The sequence below is a fragment of the Ochotona princeps genome, chromosome 21 (assembly GCF_030435755.1).
Source record: "Ochotona princeps isolate mOchPri1 chromosome 21, mOchPri1.hap1, whole genome shotgun sequence".
In the NCBI taxonomy this organism is placed as follows: domain Eukaryota; kingdom Metazoa; phylum Chordata; class Mammalia; order Lagomorpha; family Ochotonidae; genus Ochotona; species Ochotona princeps.
Genome location: NC_080852.1, coordinates 36352432 through 36379242, shown reverse-complemented (window position 1 = coordinate 36379242; position 26811 = coordinate 36352432). Strand labels below are relative to the sequence as shown.

The window sequence follows — 26811 nt, the reverse complement described above, 5'->3', positions numbered from 1 at the left end:
ACCCCAGACCCTTCCCACTCTAGGTCGCAACAACAAACTAACCACATGAGTAGGACTCATGTGCAAAGCCTTAGCTTCTGCCCTACTTCAAAATCTTTTTTAAAAAGATTTATTTCTTTTTATTGGAAAGTCAGATATACAGAGAGGAGGAGAGACAGAGAGAAAGAACTTCCATCCACTGATTTACTCCCCAAGTGGCTGAAACGGCCATAGCCGAGCCAATCTGAAGCCAGGAGCCTGGAGCCTCTTCCGGGTCTCCCACATGGGTACAGGGTACCAAGGCTTTGGGCCATCCTCAACTGCTTTCCCAGGCCACAAACAGGGAGCTGGATGGGAAGTGGGGCTGCCGGGATTAGAACCGGCGCTCATATAGGATCCCGGCAGGTTAAAAGCAAAGACTTTATCTACTAGGCCACCATGCTGGGCCCGGGATTTTAAATTTCTGTGTTTACTCCCCAAATGGCTGCAACAACCAGAGTTGATCTGATGTAAAGCCAGGATCCTGGAGCTTCATATGGGTCTCCCATGTGGTGCAGGGGCCCAGGCACTAGAGCCATCCTCTGCTACTTTTCCACATATGTTAACAGGGAGCTGAATCAGAAGTGGAGCAGCCAAGACACAAACTGGCACCCCTAAAAAAAAGGAGCTTTTGAAAAGTCATACTGCTCAATAATATTAAATATGTTGTATTAAAATGCAAACTGTAACAAATAAGAATACAACTGGTTACGGTTTTGGTGAAGGTTCTGGAAGCACTATTGGCTAAGTTTAGGGAACATTGCATTTGAGAATGGGCCTTCTTGGGCAGTGTGGACCAAGGTCTGGTGGTGTGGGGCCTAGGCTACCTCGGATGGGGCCATGGAGGCTGACAGCTCTCTGCGCTGCTGGGGGTGAGGAGAGAGAGGGAGGGAGAGCCAAGGAGGGAGGGATCCCAGAGGATTGTGTGGGTACTCCTCTTATGAACTCATTACAATCTGACATCTCTGCCGCTTCTGGGAAATTTGAATACACACCAGGTTTCCAGTTATTTAGGGAATTGCTGTGGGGCTTGTTAGGTATGATAATGGCGCATAATATCAGTGCCATCCCTTGGTGATGCAAGCAGCAGGGATTCCTGGTGACATGATGCCTGTAACAGTCATGAGAGAAGTGTGGAAGCAGGGAGGTAACGCAGGATTGCCCAGAGCGGAAGCTGCGTTCTTGCTGTGTGGATGTCTGCCAAGTCCCCACTAACACAAGCTTCATGGCTGTCATGGGACCTTGTTCTTCACAATGGTCTGGATTGTGGATTCAGTGTCCTTGTTTGAGCCAAAGGTGGGTCCCCAGAAGGCAGCGGCCTGGAAGGGCTGGGGGGCATCTCCAGGTGAGAGTTGCATGGATGGGGACCCGCCTGGAGCCGTCAGATCTGCAGTCTTTGCTGCTCCATGGGAGCTATCCCCCATCCACAACAGTGCAGCCTGTTGACCCTCCTGAAACCCACCAAGAGGAAGGGGGAATCCTCCCAGGAACCCTGAGAAGTGACCCCTGTGAGTGGTGTCTGACCGAGTTCAAGTATGCGCAGATGTCACAGACACACCTGTTCTGTGGGCGTGAGGGCAGGTGCGGGCACCTGAGGACAGGAACACGATGGCGTGAAGATGCGAGACGCGTTCCTGGAAGTGCGGGTGCCTGTTTCTCTCCCTGGAGAGCATGGTGGCCACCCCCACCCCAGTGCTAGACAGGGGATTCTCTGGGCTGAGCCAGGCCACACATGCCAGAGCCCTATGCCACCCGGCAAGCATGTTTCAGCCCAGCTCAGGGAACTGCTTGAACGAGTACTCACCACTCTGATTCCCGACTTCCCCTGTCATGGGTGGTCCAGCACTTTCTTGAGCCATCCACTTGCTGCTTCACTCCCAGATACACACGGGAACTGGGTTCACCCTCATCTATGTCAAGCCATGCACACTGTCTTCCTCCACCCCCACACAGGGCCTTGGGTAGCAGCTGAGTGGCATTGGAGGCAGGGCTCTAGCCATGTGGCCACCTCACTCCTGGGAGCCACAGAAGTTTTTCCCCGCCCTCTAGGATGGGCTGGGGCTTCACACTGTTTAGTGCCAGGAGGAACAGGGAATGTGTGCAGAGTTCCACAGTTCACAGAGCATGGCCGCATTTTTGCTGTCTTGCCCTTCACCTCCCCCAGCTGAGCCAGGGGCTGTGCCAGGGCCTGGGCAGAGGGACAGCAAGTACTGCTGCTTCTCACAGTAGGTGCCAAGTGAGGTGGTCAGACTAGCAGGCAGGAACTGCGACTCCACACAAGCAATGCCCTGTAGCACTCTTTTCCCAGCCCTAGAAGGAAGCAGTTTCATCACACAGCACAAGCCCATATTGGAACTGCGGGGCTGGATCTTATCCTGGCTGAGACAGGCGCTCCCAACGCTGGCAGCAGCCGCAAGCACAGCGTCCAGCAGCTGCCTGAGACAGCGGGGCTTTGTTCTGAAACAGGCTTTGTGGGAGCCGGGGCTGCGGGGCGTGTTCTGGGCATGCCTGAGGGAAGGTGTGTTGAGCTGTGCAGAGTCTGGGCAGAGCAGTGCACATCACGTACTTGTTTTCACTCTGGACATAGTGAGTTATGAAGGGTTTCCCTGGCAGGACCTCTGTCATGAGTCCAGGGGCACCGACGATCCACTCCTTCCTTTGGCGAAGTGGCATTCCTTTCGATGGATATACCACCAGTGCTTCTCCCTCTATCAGCTGACGGGCACTTGTGTGCAGCTTTGGTTATGTGAGATAAGCCTGCCATGACAGGTGTGTGCAAGTATGAATGTGAATGCATGTTTTCACTTTTCTTGGGGAAATACCTGGTGGTGTAATTTTGAGTCATATGGTAAGCACGCTTTGTAAGAAACCACCAAGGGCCCAGTGCAGTAGCCTAGTGGCTAAAGTCCTCTCCTTGCACATGCTGAGTTTCTAGATATGCGTCAGGTCATATCCCAGCTACCCTGCTTCCCATCCAGCTCCCTGCTTGTGACCTGGGAAAGTAGTCGAGACCCTGGGACCCTTGCTTCTTGGGACCTTGGAACCCTGCAACTGTTAGGAGACCTAGAGGAAGCTCCCAGCTCCTGGCTTTGGATCAGCTCAGCTTCAGCTGTTGTAGCCACTTGGGGAGTGAACCAGCAGATAGAAGATCTTTCTTTCTCCTTCTTTCTGTAAAAACGGCCTTTCCAATAAAAATAAAGAAATCTTAAAAGAAAAAGAAAAAACAAGTCAAGTTGGAGCTAGCATTGTGGCATGCTGAGTTAAGCCACCATTTGTGAAGCCATATCACACGTGGGTGCTAGTTCAAGTCCCAGCTGCTCCCTTTCCCATTCAGCTCCCTGCTAATGTGCCTGGGGAAGCACTTGAAGGTTGCCCAAGTGCTCAGGCCCCTGCCCCCTATGTGGGCAACCCAGATAGAATCCTAGGTTCCTGGTTTAGGCTTGGCACAACTCTAGCTGTGATGGCCTTTTGTAAAGTGAACCAGCAGATGGAAAATCTCTGTGTTACCCTCTCTCTGCAATTCTGCCTTTAAAATAAATAAAATAAATTTTAAGGAAGAAAGAGCAAGCAAGCAGGCATGGCGCAATGGCTCAGTGGCTAAATCCTCGGCTCCCACGCTCTGGGATCCCATATGAGTGCTAGTTCGTGTCCCACCTGCTCCACCACTTCCAGCTCTCTCTGCTTGTGGCCTTGGAAAGCAGTAAAGGATGGTCCAAAGCTTTGGAATCCTGCATCTGCATAGGAGACCTAGAAGAAACTCTTGGCTCTTGCCTCCTGGCTTCTGGCTTCAGATTGGCTCAGCTCTGGCCATTGCAGACACTTGGGGAATGAACCAGCATACAGAAGATCTTTCTCTCTGTCTCCTTCTCTCTGTAAATCTACCTTTCCAATAAAAATAAAATAAATATAAAAAAGAGAGAGAGAAACCACCATGTTGTTTTCCAAAGGTGTTGTGCCAATATTTATTTGCTTATTTCTGACTTGTAAAAACATTTGCACTGTTATAAAATTAGTAATATGTATATTTTTTAATGTGAGAGTCAGAGCAGTCCCCTCTATATTTCGCTTTCTAAATGCCCACAATGGGGTTGGGCCGGGTAGGAGCCAGAAGCTGAGAACTCAATCTTGGACTCCCTCAGGAGTGGCAAGGACCCAGCTACGTGAGCTGTCACCTGCTGCCTCCCAGGATCTGCATTTACAGAAAGCTGGAATCAGGAGCCAGAGCGCTTCCCAGACTCTGCATTAGCAGGAAACTGGATGACAGGTGCAGCAGCTGGGATTTGAACCCAGGTATGCGGGTGTACCCGGTGTCTTAACTGCTGAGCCAGCCCCACCCCCCATTTCTATACAGCTCGTACTGTCCATACATAACTATACACTATCTCTCACTTTTGCTAAATGCAAAGCCTCCAGGGCAGTGGAGGCGCTGGGTGAGTCAGAGTCCTCAGCCGTGGGACCCTCCTCAAGGCCCCTCTGCCCCGAGGCCTTGTGATGCAACAGTCTCCGAGGGCCTGAGGTGGGGGACGGCAGGCAGAGGCTCAGGTGACTCGGTGGGCTCAAAGCGGCCCCGCTGCTGGGATCCGAACCCCAGACCCTCTGAAGCCCACGACGGGGCTGAGCTGAGTGGCGCTGCGGGGGAAGGACTAGACCTGCGTCAGGTGGTGAGCTCCCCATCCCTGCGGATATGCAAACCGGTGCCGGGCTGCTTGCGGGTCGAGGCCCAGCCCGCCGAGCCCTTCCCGGGCTGCCTCCCGCCTCCCGCCCGCGGCCGGGGCGGGCGGGGCGGGGGCTGCTATTTCGGGCCGGAGAGCGCAGGCCGCGCCGCCATATTCCCTCCCGCCGGCCGCCCGCGGCGCGCAGCCACCATGAGCACCGCCGCCTTCCACATCGCCAGCCTCCTGGAGAAGATGACGTCCAGCGACAAGGACTTCAGGTGCGCCTGCGGCTCGCTCCCGCAGCCCCCCAACTCGGCCCCCGCCTGACCGCTGGGCCCCACCCCTTCCTGCCTCGATGTCCCCTGAGCCCCAGTCGCTGCCCTGCCCTCGGCGGCCACCCGGGGCCTGCGGCGCTTCCCGCCTCCCGCCCGCCCCACGACCCGGCCCCGCCCCTCTGTGCCCTCCCTCACCAGGCTGTGGCCGACCTTCCTTGCCCCACACCGGATACCCCCAGGCCCTGTGCCCCACTGCCCTGTGGCCCTGGGCCCCTCGGTGGCGGCCTTCTCCCCACAGGCATCTCACCCCTTTGGGTGGCTCAGACTAACCTTGGGGCCCAGGGTCTGGGGCGGTGGGGGTAAAGGGAGCTAGGCCCAGGAGGTGAAGTTGGGGTGGAACTTTGGGGGTTCCTGCCCCTGCTCCCTCCTGTTCCCCCTCTCACCATCTGATAGCCACAGATTCAGGGCAGGAAGAATGGTGGGAACTTCTGGTCCTGCTCTTCGCCCTCTAGGGAAACTGAGGCTGGCAGAGGAGAAGGCCAATCAGAAGCCAGCACAGCTACACCCACTCTCTGAGTATACTCCCTGTACCCTCATCTGACCAACGGGGAAACTGAGGCTGGGAGGCTCAGAGGGCCTGGGTATCTGCAGAGCTGGGGAGTAGAGGACCCGAGATCCAGCTCCAGGCTGATCTGCTGGGCACAGCGACCCTCAGCCCCTCAGGCCTGCTCTGTGCCGTCCACCTGTCAGGAGGCCCCTGCTAGGCCTCAGAGCCGGTCCAGTTTTCTGATCATGGTGACCCCAGTCAGTTACTTCAACTCCTGAGCCTGTGAAGGGGGCCGGAGTGGGAGAGCAGCAGGGCTGGTCAGTGTGTGGCTGTGAGGCAGGCGACTGGGGTGTGTGAATGGGGAGCCCCAGCTTTCTGTGCTCATGGAAGCCTGCGGCACCCCTTGCTCTCTGCCAGCCCTCACTCAGAAGTTCTTGGCCTCTCCCAATATCTCCTTCACCTGCTAGTCACTCTGGTGTCCCCTCTGGGATATGCACTGGACCAGGCAGCTCCAGGCACCTGCCCTGGGCTGCAGGGAGTTTTATTTCCTTTAAAGTCATTGACAGGCAGTCGCCACTTCGGGCCCAGCCTACCCTGGCAGGTAGTAAGGACATGGCAGGGGACCAGACACAGACACCTTCCCCTAGGCCTAGGCCGCCAGGGCCTGCACTTGCTTTGTGCTGGGTATATAGTAGGTGCTCAGCGAATGCTTGCTGGGCCGCAGACCCTGTTATGCCCTCGGCAGGTGGCTGTGATTGGTTCTCCTATTGTATTCCAGGTGCCATAGCAGCCAGTGGCTGAGGCACTTGCCCCACTGTGCCTCAGCCCCAGGCCCATCCCCAGGGAGGGCAAGCTGGCCCATCAGCTTCTTGGACCTGTGTCTGCCAGGGGCCTGGAGAACACTTTAAACCAACCCAGCCTATGAGAATGGTGTCTATTTTTAAAGCCACAGAACGGGCGATGGGGCCTGCCGACCAGCTGTCTGAGTGCTGGCAAGGCCGCCTCTAGGGTTTCTCTGGAAAGAAGCCAAGCTAATATCCACGGGGGAGGGTGGAGGATGAAGGAGAATGAGGGGGCAGGGGTAGAGGCTGGTGGTGACTGCCCACGGGGGTTCCAGGCCTGGTGGAGAAAGCCTGTGATTCCTGACCTTTACTGAGCCGGGGCCTGCCCTGTTACCACTCAGGGGCTGCCAGGAAATCCTGCAGGAATTCCCAGGTCATTTTCCTCCATCTGACAGCATTGGTGGAGGAGCTCTGAGAGCTGCCTGCTGGACTGGCTGGTTCTCTGTCCATTTTGCCACTTGACCTTGGCCAGCTCTGCAACCTCTGTGAGCCTGGTTTCCTCATATGCCTCATGCTGGGAGCTGGCCCTCCTCAGAAAATCTTCCAAGGATGTTAGGAGGGGGGTGGCAAAGAAGACTCCCATTTTACAGATGGCGAAACTGAGTCCCAGAGAGAAGGAGGCATTTGCCCAAGGTCACTCAATGAAGCAGCAGACTGAGCTACCTGCCTGGATATGGAAGGCCAGACTTTGGTGCTCCGGCTGCTTGTCACCGGCCCATCCACACTGTCCTTCCCCGCCCCAGCTGTCCGTGCCTATGGTCTGGCTTCTTTCCCAGGGAGCCAGGGGTCTGCAGGAACTCTGGGTGTAGGAAACATGGAGCTGCTTCAGAAGAGTTGCTTTGGGAGCTGGGGTTTGTACATGCCTGTTGGGCGCTGAGCTCTGTGAAGGGCTCTCTCTTCTTCCCATGCCTGGGGTCCCAGCAATGATGAGACCTCACAGGACCATGAGCATGTCCGTGTCGCAATGGCAAGTGCTCAGAGAGCCTGCCAGTCCTGTGATGTGAGCAGCATTGTAAGTGAGGTGTCCAGAAGGATCTAGAAGGATCCCTTCCTGTGAGATCAGTTGTGCAGTGTGGTCAGATTCAGTCCTGAGCGGGCACATTGGAGTTGGACTGCTGACAGATAAATAGGATTCCAATAAGTAGAGAGAAAAGGCAGGCACAGCTGGTCCCCTGGCTGAGCTAGGTCCCCATGGACTGCAGCCTGGGGACACTGAATGTCCCCGTCGCTGAGCATGCTTGGGGTACACACACCCATCTCAGACCTTGGCCTGGCTCAAATCCTGCCATCCCACGGCGGGCCTCCTACCCAGCCTTCTCCTACAGCAGGTTGAGGTTAATCTGCTGTCAAAAGGAAACAGCCAGCACCTGGGCAGTGCTCTTGGTCGCAGGGTGCTATGGGCAGCAGACATGAGCTGGCAAAGCCAGGGCGGGCACCCAGCCGTGACAGATTTTGCTGCAGGAAGCAGAAGGCAAGGCTGTTCCAGGATCCTTCTCTGCGGGCAGCGCTGGTCCCAACCCCGGGGCATCTCTCCTCCCTGCTCTCCAGGCTGCACTGGCAGGTGCCTGCAGAATTCCACACCTGCATGGTGTGGACCTAGTGGAGACCAAGGTGGAGTGGGCAGCCCCGAGTTAGGTCACTAGGGATTGAAGGCCTAGTCGTATTCAAATGCCTGTATTTTTATGTCAACTTTCCCCAAGGTTCAAGTAAGTAGTTCCTTATTTGGGAGACACTTTGCAAACTGAACACTGCCTTGAACCCAGGCACTCCCACGAGGCGGATATCCTGTAGCCTTGGGCAATAGTCTTCAAAGTGCTGTCCTTGATCCTGAACATCACCTAGGAATTTGTTTGAAATGCAGATTCTTGGGCCCAGTCCTGCAGGTGATCCTGATGATGGCTTCCTGTAAGAACCACTGGCCTGGGGGTTGGGGTTGGGACTGGGTGGATTCCCTGAGGTGGGGTGACATGCCAAGTTACCTCATAAGTGCCAATGCCCTTTCCTGAGCATTGTATGCACCCGCAACCCCAAAGGCAGGCACTGGGCTAACAGCTGGCTTGCACACATTTGCATTTGCTCAAAGAGCAGAGGCAGGAGCCTTGACTGGTGCTCCAAGCACCTGGCTACCTTGCTGTGCCATCCCAGTCCCCCACACCTTATGGCAGTTGGTGCCAAGCATAGGTGAGTCTCCTTATGGCAGCCTGTCCACGCCCACAACCCAGATAATCTGGTTGTCCTTGACTCCTAGTATCAAGTTCTACTCATGGGGCATCCCTATGATGCTGCCTACACCCACGGAGTGGGAGGCCTGGAGCTGCTCAGCCCACCTCCCCTGCCCTTCCTGTGCAGGTTCATGGCCACCAGCGACCTGATGTCAGAGCTGCAGAAGGATTCCATCCAGCTGGACGAGGACAGTGAGCGCAAGGTAGTGAAGATGCTGCTGCGGCTGCTGGAGGACAAGAATGGGGAGGTGCAGAATCTGGCGGTCAAGTGGTGAGTGTCGGCCTAGGTGGCGCTGGGCAGCATCCCCAGCCAGGGTTCTGTCTCAGGGAGAGTCCTGAGCATCTCCTGGGACCTGGTGAAGCTGGGAGAAGCCCTAGGCTGGATCCTCCAGGGGTGGATCCTGCGCCAAGCATTCAAGGCTAAGTCTGCTTGGAAAGTGATGCCAAGAAACACTACGGAAGAGCAAGGGTGTGGGACAGGGAAGGGAAGAAAGCCAAGGAAGACATGTTAGCAAGCAAGTGACCTCCATGGACACGTTGTGCTTAGCCTCCCCAGGGACCTATGGGACATGCACTGGCCATGCCCATTGGCGAGGGAGCTGGTGGGTGACAGCCAGAGCTGCCACTCATCAGCTGAGGACTGCTCCTGGGGTGGGATGAGGTTATCCATGGCCAGACGCCTCCAGGCAGAGACGGAAGGCCAGGCTGGCTGCGGCCAGTGTGCTAAGGGCCGGTGGGGCTCAGAGGCAGGAGGTTGGGGGGAGTTTGGGGGAGTCCCCAGAGCCTGAGCACAGGATGTTATGACACTGTCACCCTGCAACCTTGGCCAGCTCCCTCCAGGGTGACAAAGAAAGAAATGTGCAAGAGAGCACATGTGTGCTGGGATGGTTGGAGACAGCAGGACTTGAACGCAGCCTGGTGGGAGACCAGGGCACCACCTGCCAAGTCAGGCCCTGGGGGCCTGACCCAAGCCTTCTGCTTTGGGTGTATTAGCGACATGATCCCACGGGCAGAGGGGATTCAACACACAGGGGGTTTTATGTTTGCCTTTTTTTTTAAGCAGGAAGTTGACATGGTCAGGCTTGTGGCCTGGGCACAGCCCCTGCCTGGCCATGCAGTGCAACCATAGGGTGGAGCTGTGGTGTCCCACCAGCAGCACCAACAGTCCCTTTGAATAACAAGCAGCTTGTAGTATGATGAAACCCACACATAGCCTCACCTGCCTCTCGCATGACCACAAGGCAGTTTCTGGAATGCCCTGCACTGTCACCTAGCAGAGAAATACACGTGGGTTTGCAGTGTGCAGGTGCCCAGGCCTTGTGACAGTGCTGATGTCAGAGGCGGATAAGGAGGGAGCCTTGGGGCCTTAGCTGTCACCAGCAGGCTTGTGCATAGTGGCCAGGTTTTCTGAACACTTCCCAGGGGAAAAAATGTACTGTCTTCCTTCAACTCACCTGATAATTGTCATCTTGGAAAAATCTCTCGTACAGAGAAGCAATGCAAAAAGCCGTTGTTTCTGTGTTGTGTTAGCTTTCGGTTGTGTAACCAGAAGACCTGAGGGAAGCCTCCGTGAGGCAGGAGGTTTGTGCCAGCTCCTGTTCTGGAAGCTCATGGCTCACCATTCAGCAGACGTCACTGGGGGTGCAGACGGTGGCGACTGCAGTGCATCCAGCCAGAGGGTCACGTGGAGAGTCAGGAAACAGAGAGGCTTGGTTTAGCTCCAACCTCTCTGGTTGTTGTTGTTGTTAAGATTTATTTGTTTGAGGGCCTGGCACAGTAGCCTAGTGGCCTTGCACCTGCCAGGATCCCATATGGGTGCCAGTTCATGTCCCAGCAGCCCTGCTTCCCTTCCAGCTCCTTACCTGTGGCCTGGGAAAGCAGTCAAGATGGCCCAAAGCTTTGGGACCCTTTATTTGCAAGGCAGAGTGACAGAGAGGGATGGAGAGGTAGATCTTCTAGCCACCGGACTACTCCCCAAATGGCCACAAAAGCCAGGGCTATCCCAGGGCGATATCATGAGCCAGAAACTTGATCCTGGTGTCCCAGATGGGTGGCAGGGACCAAAGGACTTGGGCCATCTTCCCCTGCTTTCCCAGGCACATTAGTAGGGACCTGGAGCAGAAGTGGAGCGGCTGGGACTGAAATCATCACTGATATGGGATACCAGTGTCAGGCAGCAGCTTGACCCTCAACAATACAGTGCTACCGACCGCCCCACCAAGGACCTGCCCTTTCCCACCTCCTAACTGCCAACATGAGATTCAGTTCGCACCCTCTTGGTACTGTCACTTTGAGGGACTCAACGTGCATTTAAATTCAGGAGGTGAATCTTGTTCAATCCACAGCACGTGTCAAGTGAACCCTTAGCCTCCACCTTGTACCATGTGTGTGCTGAGTGGGACTGTGACACCCCTGCAGGACGGTGCTGGGTGTGGCAGCGTTGTCTTCCTTCTGTTCCTGCCTGTCAGACATGCCAACTCAGTGGCTGTGATGACCAAAGCGCCCCTTCCCCCCCACCAGGAGACAAGGCAGTGGCAGCCTTGTTGGAAAGCGACGCTATAGGACGGGGGAAAGGGCTTCATGATCACTGCAGAGGAGGAGCTGACAAAGGAGCACCCAGGTTTGAGGCTTGACCTGCCTCAGGATGAACACCAGCGGGGAGCTGGGCCTTGAACCCAGGCACTCCCATCAGGCAGGTGTCCCAGTGGTGGCTGAAATCCTGTGTCAAACACCTGCCCCTGTTCTGCCCCCTTGATTTTGGCAGGAGTGGTTTTTTGCTGTCATCTGGGGTCCACGTTGCAATTATGTGTTACCTGTGCAGGGACTGGGGGCAGGGGGTGATACCACAGCACCCCAGAGTCTGTTGCACCCAGTGTATTTTGGGCAGTGGTTTTTGATCACAGAGTTGGAGTAACTCCTCAGCTCTACCAGGTGAGGCTGAGGGTGCTGACCCACGGGGATGCCGGGAGACACAGGCTCAAGGCCGAGGTTCTTGGCATTTGGTCCCAGCACCACCTGGACACTTCCTAGAACTGTCCCTTGTCCAGCCCACCTGTTGTTCTTAATGTGGGACTGTACACTCAAGTGACAGAACCATTGATTGGAGCTCCTGTTGGACCACCTGGTGAGAAAAGTAAGTTTGGGATGTGCAAGGAATGATGTTGGCATAACCAGAGGGCTACCACTCATTCGGGTAAAACAGAGGGGGTCTCTGGTCCATGCGGCCATGGGTGCGAGTCGGGGAGCGTGTGGGGATGTGTAAGGCAGTCTGACTCAGGCTGAGCCCAGGGCTCTGAAACCCTCCTCCCTCCCTGTTCAGCTTGGGCCCTCTGGTGGGCAAAGTGAAGGAGTACCAGGTGGAGACCATCGTGGATGCCCTCTGTGCCAATATGCGGTCAGACAAGGAGCAATTGCGAGACATCGCGGGCATCGGCCTCAAGACTGTCCTCTCGGAGCTGCCCCCTGCAGCCACAGGTACCCGGCCCCCGGACGAGGCACCAGTGTTCTTTGTCCCCGTTTGTGGTTGGGAACACTGGGAAATTTAACCAGGGGCAACTTGAACAAGCAGGAGGGTGTCCTCATGAGAGAGTACCCATTTAGCAGCTCAATACTGACAGGGTGGAAGACTCTACCTCCGTACCCCACCCCTCCCCCAACCTAAGCAAAGTAGGAGCCTTCGCAGAAGTCCCCAGGACTTGGGCTTACATCCCACTGGCCAGGACAGTCAGCTGGGCCCTGCTACAGTAGGGAAAGAGGCTTCTCTTGTCCCCTCCCCATCTTCCCCACAAGAAGGCTCCCTTGGTGGAGGGGCCATCTCCTTCCCCAGCCCACAGCCTCACTGTCCCTGCCTCATGCCCTGTGCAGGCTCTGGACTGGCCAGCAATGTGTGTCGGAAGATCACGGGCCAGCTCACCTGCGCCATCACCCAGCAGGAAGACGTGGCCATGCAGCTGGAAGCCCTGGACATCCTCTCTGACATGCTGAGCAGGTGCGGTGGCCGTAGCAGGGGAGGGGACAAGGAGCAGCTCAGCTCGGCAGAGCCAGCACCTGCTGTATCCCAGGGCCTGTGCTTAGATGTCCTAGCAAGTATGCAGGAGAGAACTGGTCTCAGTTGTCCACACTTTTTGGGTGACATGGCCTGCCTGAAGGCATGTGATTAACAGAACTGCCTGTGACAGGAGCGTCTACTCAGAGGCCAGGTGCTGGCCTAGGATGGGACTCTGCAGTGGGCACCATCTCAGCCACTTCCAGGGAGGAGTTAACAGACGTATATGATGCTATGATTGCAGCAAGTTCAACAAGAATAGCAGGACCTCAAAGAAAATCTTTAAAAAAAAAAAAATATTGGCCCAGCATGGTAGCCTAATGGCTACAGTCTTTCCTTGCCTTGCACAGGCCGGGATCCCATATGGGCGTCAGTTCTAATCCCGGCATCCCCACTTCCCATCTAGCTCCTTGCCTGTGGCCTGGGAAAGCAGACGAGGACGGCCCAAAGCCTGGGGTCCCCTTCTGTACCCATATGGGAGACCTGGATGAGGCTCCAGGCTCCTGGCTTTGGATCAGCTCAGCTCCAGCCATTATGGCCACTTGGGGAGTGAATCAGTGGATGGAAGATCTACCTCTCTGTATATCTGACTTTCCAATAAAAAGAAAATAAACCTTTAAAAAAAATTAGCAGGACCTCCAGCCCAGCTTGGGAAGGAGAATCTTCCTGCGAGTGACCTGCTAGAGCTGCACTTCCAGGAAGTGCAGGACTCAGCCTGGTTTCAGTGGACTTAAGGGCATTTGTGACAGGGGACAGACCAACTGCCCCAGCAGAGGCAGAAGCCACAGGTTCCTGGGCCCTGTGAGGAGGCGGCTGGCCTAGCCATCATGTCGGGGAGAGATGAAGCTGCTGGGTCGGACAGGAGGGTAGGACAGAGTGTGTTCTCCCACCGCTCTGCACAGTGTGCGGAGTGCATGGGAAGGGGAGTGAATGGGCGGGAGCTGGCCCAGAGGCTCCCGCAGGCAGGTGCATCAGGGGTATGTTCAGCAGGCCAACTCCATAGGATTGCAGTGGGTCAGAGACAGAGCCTAGATGAGCCCCAAAGTCTGCGTGCAGTCAGTGGAGCTGTGCTGGGGCACAGGTGGGAGTGTGAGAAGGGAGGTGGTGGGTTGGGTTGGGGACATCCACCAGCCCTAAACCGCATGGAGGGAAGTCCCACGGCCAGGACCCGTCTTTCTCAGCCTGGCTTGTGGCGCAGGCCCTGCCCAAATAGTAGGTGGACAGATAAGCAGCTGGAACCCAACAGGAGTCTCAGCAGGAAGCCCTGCGACATGGAGACGAGGAAAGGCCCCAGGACCACTAGGGCCTGGTTCCAAGCTGCACCTGGAAGCCACCTGGCGTGGGACCTGCAGGCTCAGGTGATCCCAGGGGCCCTGGGCAAACCCTGGAAGGAACAGAGAGCGATTGGGTCAGGAGTAGATGTCAACCCACTCTGGCCCCAGTGAGGAGCAGTGACTGGGGCAGGGGACGACATAGGGCTCCTGAGGCTAGTCCCAAACCCCAGGCCCGCCCCTCACCACCACACCTCTGCCCAGGCTAGGGGCCTGAACACCTGATTTGGCAATGCCTGGCAGAGCAGCCCCAAGAACCTGTTTTCTCCCCCAAGAAATAATTAGACAAGTTTTCACAGTTGCAGAACCAGCGCCGTGTACCTGGGGCTTGGGGGGCATCTGGCCCAGCTGCCTGTCAAGTGGTCGTATCCTGACACCCCTCCTCTGGCTCTCTTCTCGCCCCTTGCCAGGCTAGGTGCCCCGCTAGGCGCCTTCCACGCCAGCCTTTTGCATTGCCTGCTGCCACAGCTCAGCAGCCCACGCCTGGCTGTGCGTAAACGGGCGGTAGTGGCGCTCGGCCACCTGGCGGCTGCCTGCAACACGGACTTGTTCGTCGAACTCGCCGACCATCTGCTGGACCGGCTGCCCGGCCCGCGTGCGCCTGCCAGCCCGGCTGCCATCCGCACCCTGATCCAGTGCTTGGGCAGCGTTGGACGCCAGGCCGGTCACCGCCTCGGTGAGGGGGCGGAGCTTGGGAGAGGTGGTGGGTGGGGCCCTGGTGAGGGGCGTGGTTGGGGTGAGGTCTTGGACTCCAGGTGCAAATCGTCCTGCAGAGGTGGCGGGGTGGGGGTGGGGGCGGGGGTGGGGGGGTAGTCGGAGCTGGAGTTCGCATGTGGTTTTAATGATTCACCCATGCAGGCGGACCACTCAGGTTCCTGCAAGCTTCCTGCTTTGCAAGTGCCTTCGTCATAGCAAGAATATACCTTTGTTTGGGGCAAATGTACGCACAGCAAGCAGCCAGAGTGAACCTGCCACCACAGCCAACACTGAGCGAGTCCTTCACTCCTGGCTTACCTGGGGCCCCTCTGCTTCACCCCAGGCGGCTGCTGGGCTGCTTTCTGTCAGTGTTTTGGGGGTCCTCAGGCACCTCCGGACTCCAAGTAGAAAAAGGCAGTATCGGTAGAGAGCGCCCCTGCCTCAGCCCACAAATCCACATCCTGTCCCATTCCCCTCACCCTCCTAACCAGCGCCTACTCCTTGGGCGCTTGGCAAAGGGCCTTGGTAGGCTGAGACAAGGGCTCGGGCCCAGCGGAGCAGGGGATATGGGGTCCCAGGCTCCCGGAGTCGAGTGTGAAGGGAAGGTTGGACTCTCCAGGCCAGCGTGGCCTTTTTTGGCCCCACACACCAGTCAGGCTGTGTGTAGCTGGAGAAGTGCAGGGGTGGGATCCTACCTCCCGGCTCGGCTCCCCCAAGCTAGGACCTGCAGCCTGGTGCAGGGAGTCGGGCCAGAGCGAGGATTCCAGTTTTGATAAGTGACACTGCTCTGTGATCCACTGCCTTGCGTGCTCAGCACCTGGGCTGAGCCCCACCTGGACCATCCCCTAGTCCTCCCGGCATCTGTGCATCTGTGCTCGCTCCTCACTTCCCACTTGCTGTGGAGACAACCCAGGTGGTCACAGTTGGGGCTGGAAGCCACATCTGTGTAACCGAGGAGCGTCAGAATAGAATTTGCAGCAGACAGGTGCAGGGGTGGGCTAGGGAGACCCCACAGAGGGTCTGGTCAGCTGCCGTGACCCTCCACCCCCTGCCCGGCCCTGCAGGGGCGCACGTGGACCGCCTGGTGCCCCTAGTGGAGGAATTCTGCCACCTGGATGACGACGAGCTCCGGGAGTCCTGCCTCCAAGCCTTTGAAGCCTTTTTGCGGAAGTAGGTGCCTCTGGGAGGGGGCGTGGGGTGTTGGGAGATTAGGAGATGGGCCTGGGCCACCTCGGCAAGCTCCACCCCCGCCCTGTCCTGCCTCATAGGTGCCCCAAGGAGATGGGCCCTCATGTGCCCGGCGTGACCAGCCTGTGCCTCGAGTACCTGAAGCATGACCCCAACTACAATTACGACAGTGAAGAGGAAGAGGAGCAGATGGAGACGGAGGACAGCGAGTGCAGCGAGCCAGGTGGGTAGATGGCCCGCTGTGGAGGTGGGGGTTCCCTAGCCAGGAGTGCGGCTACAGTGGGCACCCCAGTCTGATGCTGGCTGCAGCCCCACTGTCTGGGTCACTGCATGGGTCAGTGTCTCCTGGAGCAGCTGTCCCGCCCAGCCCCCGACGTCCATGGGTTCCGCATGCGCAGTTCAACCAAGTGCAGATTGGACGTAGTCAGGAAAGGAACTGCATGCATACTATGCCCATCCTGGCTATTTTGGGTCTTTCTCTGTTAAACACTGCAGCGTGACAGGTGTTTGCCTTGTACTGATGTGAGCAGTCATCGAGAGGGACTCAAGGTGTTTTGTGCAAATCCTGTGCCTTTGGATGGGAGGAATTAGAATCTCCATACATTTTATTAGTTCAGAAAAGTGATGTTATTTATTTATTTATTTTACTTTTCTTTTAAAAATTCATTTATTTTATTTGAAAGGTAAAGTTAGAAAGAGAGAGGCGGAGATCTTTCACCTGTTACTTCATCCTCCAAATGGCTGCAATGGCCAGAGCTGGGTTGGGTTGATGCCAGGAGCTTCTTCTGGGTCTCCCATGTGAGTGCATCAGCTCAAAGGTTTTGGCCATCCTCTGCTGCTTTTCCAGGCTGTTAGCAGGACACTTGATCGGAAGTGGAACAGCCAGGATACAAACCAGCATGGGATGCTGTTGCCACAGTCGGCAGCTTTACTTGCTATGCCACAGAACCGGTCCCAGATTTGGTTATGTGAGGGGTGTCCCAGATACTGGAGAGTGACTGTGGTCACATCTCTTGATGCACGAAGTACTGGGACTTTGTATGCTTCCCAGCAATCCTGAAAAGCCAGGCCTTGGGGACCCCTTATTTCAGACCAGGAAACTGAGACCCAAGAGAGAGAGGCCGGAGAGCACAGCCAGGTAGCGGTATGGCTGGGGCTCAGAACTGAGTCTGCCAGACAAGCCCCCACCCCACCCTGAGCTGTGGGCTCTGGGCTCTTGTGATTAGTAATGGCATTCAGGAGGTGCGTGCTTAACCTGGCAAAATGAAGCTCTGGCGGAGGAGGAGAGGTCAGCCATGCTGGGGGAGAGAGGCATCTGGGGGCAGAGATGGATGGAGCGGCCACCTCACTCCATACCAGTGGTCCTTCCTGTCAGCTACAGAGATGGTTCTCAGAGCACAGATGCAAGGTGTTGCCGGATGGACATGGGGCTCTGGGCCTTATGGGGTGGTGAGACCCCAGTGGGACTGTGGGAGAGGAATAGGATGGGCGTGTTGGAATATTGAGTGCGAGACTTCCTCTGTCCGTTGATATGCAGCCATGGGTGGTACAGGGTGAGGAAAGCAAACATTGGCCATTAAGAGGGATCGCATGCTGAAGGACTGGGCACAGCCCACTGTGGCCTGTCCATGTGTGTGGGCTCGGGGGTCTGTGGGCCAGCAGCAGCACAGGTTTGAACGTGCTGGCCCCTGCCTCAGCTGTGTCTCTCAGGGGATGCGATGGGGCCTTACAGGCCCACATCTTCTCCCCGCTGCTGGCTGGCTGTGTGTGCCACAGTTGGGGGAGTCTCATCTCCTCAGACTTCATCTTGTCATGTCACATGGAGTGCAGTAGCGCCCTCCTGTGGTAGGCATTGGGAAGGCTTGCTGAACTCTGGCTTCAACGGGAGAGCAAGCCACGGAGACCCAGTGTCCTTATCTTGCACCCTGCTTAGAAGCCTTTGAAAGGGAGGCCAGAGCTGGGCTCCAGCACCCTCCCTTCGGTGGGAGAGATGGGGACTGTCATACAGCCAGGACAAGTCGATGGCTCAAATGAGTTTAGGGTCTTCTCTGGATTCTTGGGAGTTAGGTTCCCTCCTATTTGATCAGAGCACTCAAGGGGCCAGAGGCAGAGGGCCGCCCTGGCTGGTTCACCAAGCTCCCTCTACAGAGAGAGAAGTAACCCCATTCCTAGAAGGTCATTGTGGGGCTAAAATGCCATTATGGACAGGAGGCACCTAGTGCCGTGTGTGGCACATAGCAGGTGTCATTGGCAAGCAGGTGGCATTGCTGACAGAAGAGGTGGACAGTGCCCAGTCTCCTCCACCCATGCCCTGAGCCACCACCTGTCCCTCCGCAGAGAGCGAGGCCGAGTACAGTGACGACGACGACATGAGCTGGAAGGTACGCCGGGCGGCAGCCAAGTGCCTGGCCGCCCTGATCGGCTCACGGCCGGACCTGCTGCCCAATTTCCACCGCACCCTGGCACCTGCGCTCATCTGCCGCTTCAAGGAACGGGAGGAGAACGTCAAGGCGGACGTCTTTGGGGCTTACGTGGTGCTGCTGCGGCAGACTCGGCCCCCCAAGGGGTGGCTGCAGGCCGTGGAGGAGCCCGCCCAGACTGGGAGCAACCTGCACATGCTGCGGGCACAGGTGGGCCAGCCCTGCCCTGGCCCACTCCCGTCCTCCCCACCTCCCTTCACCCTCTGAAGAGTGTGTCTTCAGCTCACACTCCGTGCCCGGCCCAGTGACACGGGAGTCATGGGGGCACTGGCCCAGGGACAGAGAGCCAGGCCACAGTGGGAGTTATGTCCCATGACCACGTGGAAACCTTGGGAGGAGAGACAGGGGACCCAGTTTGTGTGTGTGTGTGTGTGTGTGTGTGTGCCCTCGGCTGCCATGCGGGGGATGGCTTGCCGCGTGCCTGGAGGCCCTCACCCTGTGCAGGGGGCAGCGGGGGGAGGGGGGAGGGGAACAGAGGGGGGAGGGGAACAGCAGTTTCTGGCTGAAGAGTGAAGGTTTCTGTCCTGGGACAGGTGTGCTGTACCGACCCACTTTCCTACCCCCTAACGAAATACCTGAGGCTGGGTGCTCCTAGAGACTGGAGGACCATGGAGATGAACCTGAACAGCATGGTGCCATGGGGTGGGTCCTGAGACAGTGGCTCTGACAGCTGCAAGCCACATGGGGCCATTGGACTAGCCTCTCTCAGAACGATCCCCATTCCTCCCAAGGTTGAGGTTCCTAGCAACACCCGATCAAGCTCCACCTTTAAAGGGACCACCACCACCCAACACTGCCACATTGGGGACTCTGCCTCCATCACACGAATCTTCAGGGAACTCCCTGAAACTATAGCCGAGCCACAGCAGTGCCCAAGTGGAAATAGCAGGGAGGCAGGTAACGCAGCTGTGAGAGTTGTTCTTGTGGCTGGATTTAGGCACTCCCCCTGAGACAGAGTGTAGCTAAGGGAGGGGTCTCTATGGCGGGACCAGTCAAGCTGCTGAGCGTGGTAATGACAGCCAGTCTGCCCCATGGCCTTGAGCTGATACCACAGTATATTGGTTCTGTGTGCAAGAGGCTAGTGTAGTGCTGCCCCCCGAGGCTCTGTATGCAGTAATGGGGTACCCCTCACCCAACCTGCAAGATCCTCCCAGGAGGCACATTCCTCCGTGCTGGCTTGCCCCAGGGACGCTCCTGGGCAGAGCCTCGTGCTGCTGGGTGGGCTGCGAGGTTTCTGCCTGACCCTTGACTGCGTTCCCACCCCCGCCCACAGGTTCCCGTCGTGGTTAAGGCCTTGCAGCGGCAGCTGAGGGACAGGAGCGTCAGGTGCCGCCAGGGCTGCTTCAGCCTCTTGGGCGAGCTGGCAGCTGTCCTCCCAGGCAGCCTGGCAGAGCACATGCCCGTGCTTGTGGCAGGTAGGTGGGGCCGCATCTGGGAGCCTGCCGACCTGGGCCTCGTCCAGAGCCCAGCCCCTTCCCCAGCAGCCCGATAGTCTGAGAGCCCGGGCCCCACTTCCAGCCCCAGCACTTCTGATCAGCAGCTGCCAGCAGAATAAGAGCAGGGCTAGATTCCCAGCCCTGCCTGCTGCCCCCTGGGGATCAGTGCTGTGGTCCAGCTCTGGCCCCGTCCCTGCTTCCCAGTGCTCTCCACTGCCCTGTGACCTTCACACCCATCTTCCAGGCACCGTCTTCTCCCTGACCGACCGCACTAGCTCCTCCACCATCCGGATGGATGCCCTAGCCTTCCTGCAGGGACTGCTGGGCACAGAGCCGGCTGAGGCCTTCCACCTGCACCTGCCCACCCTCCTGCCTCCGGTGTTGGCCTGCGTGGCTGACTCTTTCTACAAGATTGCAGCCGAGGCCCTGCTGGTGCTGCAAGAGCTCGTGCGGGCCCTGTGGCCTCTGGACAGGCCTCGCACACTTGACCCCGAGCCGTACGTGGGAGAGATGTCCACAGCCACCCTGGCACGGCTCCGTGCCACCGACCTGGACCAGGAGGTGAAGGAGCGGGCCATCTCCTGCATGGGCCACCTCGTGGGCCACCTGGGTGACCGGCTTGGAGACGACCTACAGCCCACGCTACTCCTCCTGCTGGAGCGCCTGCGGAACGAGATCACCCGGCTGCCCGCCGTCAAGGCACTGACCCTGGTAGCCATGTCCCCACTGCGGCTGGACCTACAGCCCATCCTGGCCGAGGCACTGCCCATCCTGGCCTCGTTCCTACGCAAGAATCAGCGGGCGCTGCGGCTGGCCACACTGGCTGCCCTGGATGCTCTGGCCCAAAGCCACGGACTCAGCCTTCCCCCAGCCGCCGTGAAGGCCGTGCTGGCTGAGCTGCCCGCCCTGGTCAGCGAGAGTGACATGCATGTGGCCCAGCTGGCTGTGGACTTCCTGGCCACTGTGACCCAGGCCCACCCAGCCTCCTTGGCAGAGGTCAGCGGCCCTGTGCTCTCGGAGTTACTGCGGCTGCTCCGGTCACCCCTGCTGCCCGCAGGGGTGCTGGCAGCTGCTGAGGGCTTCCTGCAGGCCCTGGTGGGGACCCGGCCACCATGTATGGACTACGCCGAGCTCATCCGCCTGCTCACTGCGCCTGTGTACGAGCAGGCTGCAGACGGTGGGCCCGGGCTGCACAAGCAGGTGTACCACTCACTGGCACGGTGTGTGGCAGCCCTCTCAGCTGCCTGTCCCCAGGAAGCAGCAGGCACGGCTAGCCGCCTGGTCTGCGATGCCAAGTCACCCCGCTCGAGTCCAGCTGTCAAGGTCCTGGCTTTCCTCTCGCTGGCCGAGGTGGGCCAGGTGGCTGGACCGGGCCCCCAGCGCGAGCTGAAGTCGGTGCTGCTGGAAGCCTTGGGCTCACCCAGCGAGGACGTGAGGACCGCAGCCTCCTATGCGCTGGGCCGTGTGGGCGCTGGCAACCTGCCCGACTTTCTGCCCTTCTTGCTGGCTCAGATTGAGGCCGAGCCACGGCGCCAGTACCTGTTGCTGCACTCGCTCCGGGAGGCCCTGGGAGCCGCCCAGCCCGACAGCCTGAAGCCCTACGCAGAGGACGTCTGGGCCTTGCTGTTCCAGCGCTGTGAGGGGGCCGAGGAGGGCACTCGGGGCGTGGTGGCTGAGTGCATCGGGAAGCTTGTCCTGGTGAACCCGCCCTTCCTCCTGCCCCGCTTCCGGAAGCAGCTTGCTGCAGGTAGGGTCCGTCCCTAAGTTGGGCCCTCGGCATGCGGGCAGCTCTCGGAGCTGGTGCAGGAGTCCTGCTTCTGTGAGTTGGAGGCACAGGGGCCCCGGACACCCCCCTCTCCCGTTAGGCCCTCTGGGTTGCAGGATGGGAGGCAGAAGGACAAGTGCCTTGTGTGTATGGTAGGATGGCTCAGAGCCCCCAGAAGGAAGAAGCACCAGGGCTTCAGGCATCTGGCCCCAGTACTGGGACAGGTGGCGCAGCCTTGGGCGTGACACAGGGCAAGGACTGTGTCCGGGAGGAGGCCTGATGAACACCAAGCAAGGCCGAAATGGTGGCGGTAATTCAGGCAGTCATGGTCGCTGAGTTTGTGCAACACAGTCCTCTGGCTCCCACTGCTGTGTGGACCCAGGGACATTGTTAAGGACAGTGTCCCTGGCATAAGGGGGAGGGGGAGGAAGGCTGGCTTTCTTACATCCAAACTCATCTTTTAGTTCTGTTTTCCATGAAGTGTTGGAAGCCCCCTCGTGTGTCCCCCCTTCCATTGGCTCTCAGCACAGCCCCAGTGAGTTCTCCAGTTCCAAGAAACGGGGCTGCCACGAGACCTGTTGGGGTCCCTGAGTCGCCTGGGCCTTCAGCCTGCTGGCAGCACAGCTGGCCCAGGGCTCTCTTTTGCTACATATGAAAGAGAGTAATGCTTTTGATTGATTCCTTTAAGATCATTCTTGTTTATGAATGAGTAGGACTAGGGGCCGGGGGCCGAGAAGTGTCACGCAGTTCCAAGGCTCTCTGGAGGCCATGCCTGGCGTGCCTGCCTTCCCAGCTCGCTGCCCCTTTGTGTGTTTGTGCTGTGTGCTCACTGGACAGCTGGCCGTCCCCACTCAGGCAGCAGCAGGAAGAGCCCAGGGCCACGGTTGCACCTCCTTCCCCCAGGGACCTGAGTTGTGATTCACAGGGGGCTGGGGCAGCCTCAGGGCCTCGGTGCCTTGCCCATTGGCACACACCCGGAGCATGTTGTGCCCGTCTCCCCCTGTAGGTCGGCCGCACACCCGGAGCACCGTCATCACAGCAGTCAAGTTCCTCATCTCAGACCAGCCACATCCCATCGACCCCCTCCTGAAGAGTTTCATAGGTGAGCAGCCCCCTCTGGCCCCCTCTGCACCCCCAGCACAGCTCCTGAGCTGGGGTTGAGCTTTCCCACCTGTTGGCCACCTAAGGACTGATCTCCTTAACCTAGAAAACATGAGCATGTTTCCAGAAAGCCTGAACTGTACAGAAGAGATGCGCTCTGGGAAAAGCTGTGTGACTTCGTGTGAGATCCTTACCTCTCTGAGCTTTGGGTGCCACATCACCAGAGGCCCTCTGCTGTGTGCCTTCTGTATAAATAACAGATCATTTAGCTAAAACACGTCCTATGGTGCAGGCACTGTGACTGCCCCATCCCGTGGGTGCACAGGGCTGGTCTAAGCCCACCGTCTGAGCTGGCTGGGCTGGCCGTTAGAGCAGCAGGCAGCTCCATGTGGACGGAGGACCTCCCCACCCTTCCAGTGGCCTGCACGCCCTAGCAGGTGGCCATATGTCCCCTGCATGGCTCACCCAGTCTGCCCCTCCACCAGGGGAGTTCATGGAGAGCCTGCGGGACCCCGACCTCAACGTGCGCCGCGCCACGCTGGCCTTCTTCAACTCGGCTGTGCACAACAAGCCCTCACTGGTGCGGGACCTGCTGGGCGACATCCTGCCCCTCCTCTACCAGGAGACCAAGGTCCGCCGGGACCTCATCCGTGAGGTGAGCCGTTGCTCCCCGGGGGGACCCTGCGACACCTCGAGCATCCCCAACCCGAAATCTGGAATGCTCCACAATCCAGAATGTTCTGGGGCCTGATACGACACCCCATCTGGAAAATCCAGTGTCTGACCCCAAGAGGCACGTGAGAGTCAAAACGCGGAACACAAGACAGATTAAGTCACCTGTGCCTTCAGGCCACTGTGTGGGGAGTGCATTCGTGTCCCATCTCCAAGGGGTCCCCGTGTGTACAAACATTCCGAAACCCGCAAAGCAGCACATTTGAAATGCTTCGGTCATGAGCACTTCGCATCAGGGATGCTGGGCGGGTGGAAGTTCAGCAGCCAAGTCCCAGGTCCCGGAACTGGGCCTCCTGCGAGGCTTCTGCTGCCCAGGTGGTTCCTGGCTGGGCTGTGCCAGAAATGCAGAGCTTTGGAGGGGATTTCAGAGCACAGTCACCACACCTTGGCATGCCAAGGTCAGAACCCATGCCCCCCTCACATGCGCAGGAGCGAGAGCCGGTTGTCAGAGGCCCCTCCTGCCCCTCCCCTCCGGCAGGTGGAGATGGGGCCCTTTAAGCACACGGTGGACGACGGGCTGGACGTGCGCAAGGCGGCCTTTGAGTGCATGTACTCACTGCTCGAGAGCTGCCTGGGCCAGCTGGACATCTGCGAGTTCCTGAACCACGTGGAGGACGGGCTCAAGGACCACTATGACATCCGGGTAGGAGCCCGTGCAGCGCCCGGTCGTGCTTGCTTGTCCCAGCTCCCTGTTCCTGCTTTCTGAAGAGGAAAGGCAGCCACGTCTCTGCTGCCTGGGGTGGGCGGGTGAGCTGGACCTGCCCGTTGGAGGAGACCAGGGCAGCGTCTGGGAGCATGCCGGGATGCTGCACCGAACCCCTGCAGCAAGCGGGCTGACTACCGGTCACATTGCCGGCTCTCGGTGCCTCACGGTGCTCTGGCCTGCGCACCCATCCCAGAGAAGTGGGCAGTGTGGGGCAGCCCATCTCACCCTGCTCTGACATGAGGGCATCCAGGCCCACCAGGCATCAATCAGGCAGGCACCTGAATGGGTTCAGGCCATATTCTCTTTTTTTTCTAAAGATTTATTTTATTTTTATTGGGAAGTCAGATATGCAGAGAGGAGGAGAGATGGAGGGAAAGATCTTCTATCTGTTGATTCATTCCCCAAGTGGCCGCAATGGCTAGAGCTGCACTGATCCGAAGCCAGGAGCCTGATGCCTCTTCCGGACGAGGACATTAGTCGCTAAGCTACCGCACCAGGCCCTCTTTCTTTTTAAATGTTTATGTTAATTGGAAAGGCAGATTGACAGAGAGAGGGAGAAACAAAGATTTTCCATCCACTGGTTCTCTCCGCATATACCTGCAATGGCCAGAGCTGAGCCCATCTCCTACACAGGTGCAGGGTCCCAAGGCTTTGGGCCGTCCTCCACCACTTTCCCAGGCCACAAGCAAGGAGCTGGATGGGAAGTGGAGTAGCTGGGACACAAAAGGTGCCCACATGGGATGACAGTGTCATCACACTGGCCCCCTCCTCCTTTTTAGTTTTGTGCTGTGCTAAAGACACAAAGCCCAACCTCTCCTTTTCCACGTGCTGGAGCGTGCGCTGGGGAGCCGAGTGTGTGCACACCGCCAGCCGTCTTCCCCAGCAGAGCTGTCTGTTCGGAAGCTGCTGTGAATCCAACTGCAGACACACATCTGTGCTTTAGTGCGGGCTTCTTCGGGAAGGCACAGTGTCCCCGAGGAGCACTGTGTTGTTGGGGACACCCGGGGTGGGGGCTCTGCCTTTCAGCTGTTGGGAATCTCACCTGTGAGCGTGGGAGCACAGCTGCTTTTCACGCCACCCAGCCTTCGTCTCCTTCCTCCCGGCCAGATGCTCACCTTCATCATGCTTGCCCGCCTGGCTACCCTGTGTCCCATGCCCGTCCTGCAGAGGGTGGACCGGCTCATTGAGCCCCTCAGGGCCACCTGCACTGCCAAGGTAAGCCCTGAGCACCTGCAGTGCAGCCCTGCTCACTGTTCCAGTGTGCACACAGGGGATCTGGGGCTGAATAGCAAACTGCAGAGCTGGTCTGACTGAACACTTAGTGAGGGGCCAGGAAGCAAACAGTCCTGGACCGAACGGACTCCCTGCTGTCAGCTCCCAATCCAGAGGCGGGGTCAGCCTCAGGTGCCTGATGGCCGCAGGGCCGAGCTGCTGCTGCCCTGCCAGGTCCTACGGAGGCCTTGCCATGCCACAGAGCAGGAATTTTCAAATAGCAAAACCTTTTCTCCAAAAGAGAAAATGAATTCTTACATGGACAAAAGATTAAAGTCATTTCCTGGGTTATTCTTGGTTAAGGGTTTTTTGTCCTATTGACAATTCCAGCGAGCAGCCAGATCAGCTCTAGCCTTCCTCAAGCTACATCCTGAAAAAGCCCCAGTTCCCAACAGGGACCCCACTTGTAAAAATGGTCCTGCAGTGCCCGAGGCTTCCCCTGGGCACAGGCAGAGGATGCCCCCTGCTGGTCACTGTGAGGAGTGCCCACAGCTCTGAGAGCCGCGTTTCCTGATTCCTCCACTGGGTGGAGAAGCAGGGACAGGATTATGTAAAACCTCCAAATCTGGATCCTGCAGGCAGGTGTGAAGTCCTCACGCAGCCCCGCAGAGGCGTCCCGAGTCCGTGCTTCCCATTAGTCAGAGGGCACTAAGTGCAGACGTACTGGCCGCAACAGCCAAGTGCCTACAGGTCACAACCCAATTACAACAAAGACAAAGGTGGCAACCCAGTGGACTGGGTAGTGGGTCTCGAGCATCCTCAAGGTCATCTCAGGAGCCCGGTGCGGGCAGAGGTGAGCAGCGATGCCAGTGAGAGGGGCCAAGGTCAGGCTCGGCCAAGGCCACTCCTTCTTCCCTCCAGGTCAAAGCTGGTTCCGTGAAGCAGGAGTTTGAGAAACAAGACGAACTGAAGCGCTCAGCCATGAGGGCCGTGGCTGCCCTGCTGACCATCCCCGAGGTGGGCAAGAGCCCCAGCATGGCCGACTTCTCCTCTCAGATCCGCTCCAACCCCGAGCTGACGGCCCTCTTTGAAAGCATCCAGAAGGACCCCACTTCAGGGTCCAGCATGGACTCGGTGGAGCTCAGCTAGGGCAGCCCCCCCTCGGGGAGGGAGCCCCAGCCTCTAACTGTGCCCTCCGACTGGGGGCCCCAGTCTCCGCTCCCAGTGCCTTCTCCAGGGACCCATGCCAAGGTTCCCAGCCCGAGCTGGGAGTTGGAGGGCAAATCCCCAAGACTGGCCTCTTCCGACGGGGAGCCCTGCTCACACACCCCAGAACACTCAGGTAGTCTGCTGGGAACCTGCATGCCCACGAGGCAGGCCCAGCTGGCATCTGAACCCACGGCTGCCAGTACAGACAGGTTGAAGTGTTTTCTGTGATACCTCAGGCTAATAAAAGTCAACTAAGCAACTTGTGACCATTTCCTGCACACACTTCAGAGAAATGCTGGCAGGGACCTGGCACCCCACGGGGCTCGTCCGTGAAGTGGCTCCTGTGCCTTC

At 58.1% G+C, this 26811-nt stretch overlaps 1 protein-coding gene across 1 annotated transcript; it reads left to right on the top strand.

Moving 5' to 3' along the window:
* The first annotated feature begins 4680 nt into the window (after positions 1-4680).
* CAND2 (cullin associated and neddylation dissociated 2 (putative)) lies at positions 4681-26502 on the top strand. Its single transcript, XM_004581318.2, has 15 exons — positions 4681-4951; positions 8687-8830; positions 11879-12033; positions 12424-12547; positions 14346-14611; positions 15696-15801; positions 15900-16042; positions 18157-18449; positions 19573-19714; positions 19980-21482; positions 22507-22602; positions 23087-23256; positions 23812-23976; positions 25147-25254; positions 26173-26502. Exons 1-15 carry the CDS (start codon positions 4884-4886, stop codon positions 26398-26400), a joined length of 3711 nt encoding a protein of 1236 aa, XP_004581375.2. The 5' UTR covers positions 4681-4883; the 3' UTR covers positions 26401-26502.
* Positions 26503-26811: the final 309 nt, after the last annotated feature.

Bases quoted from the DNA above. Each gene is read 5' to 3' on its own strand.
- CAND2 (XM_004581318.2), top strand. From the start codon at position 4,884: ATGAGCACCGCCGCCTTCCACATCGCCAGCCTCCTGGAGAAGATGACG. The intron at 23,977-25,146 runs GTAGGAGCCCGT...CCTCCCGGCCAG, and splicing joins AGGACCACTATGACATCCGG to ATGCTCACCTTCATCATGCT. The intron at 25,255-26,172 runs GTAAGCCCTGAG...TCTTCCCTCCAG, and splicing joins GGGCCACCTGCACTGCCAAG to GTCAAAGCTGGTTCCGTGAA.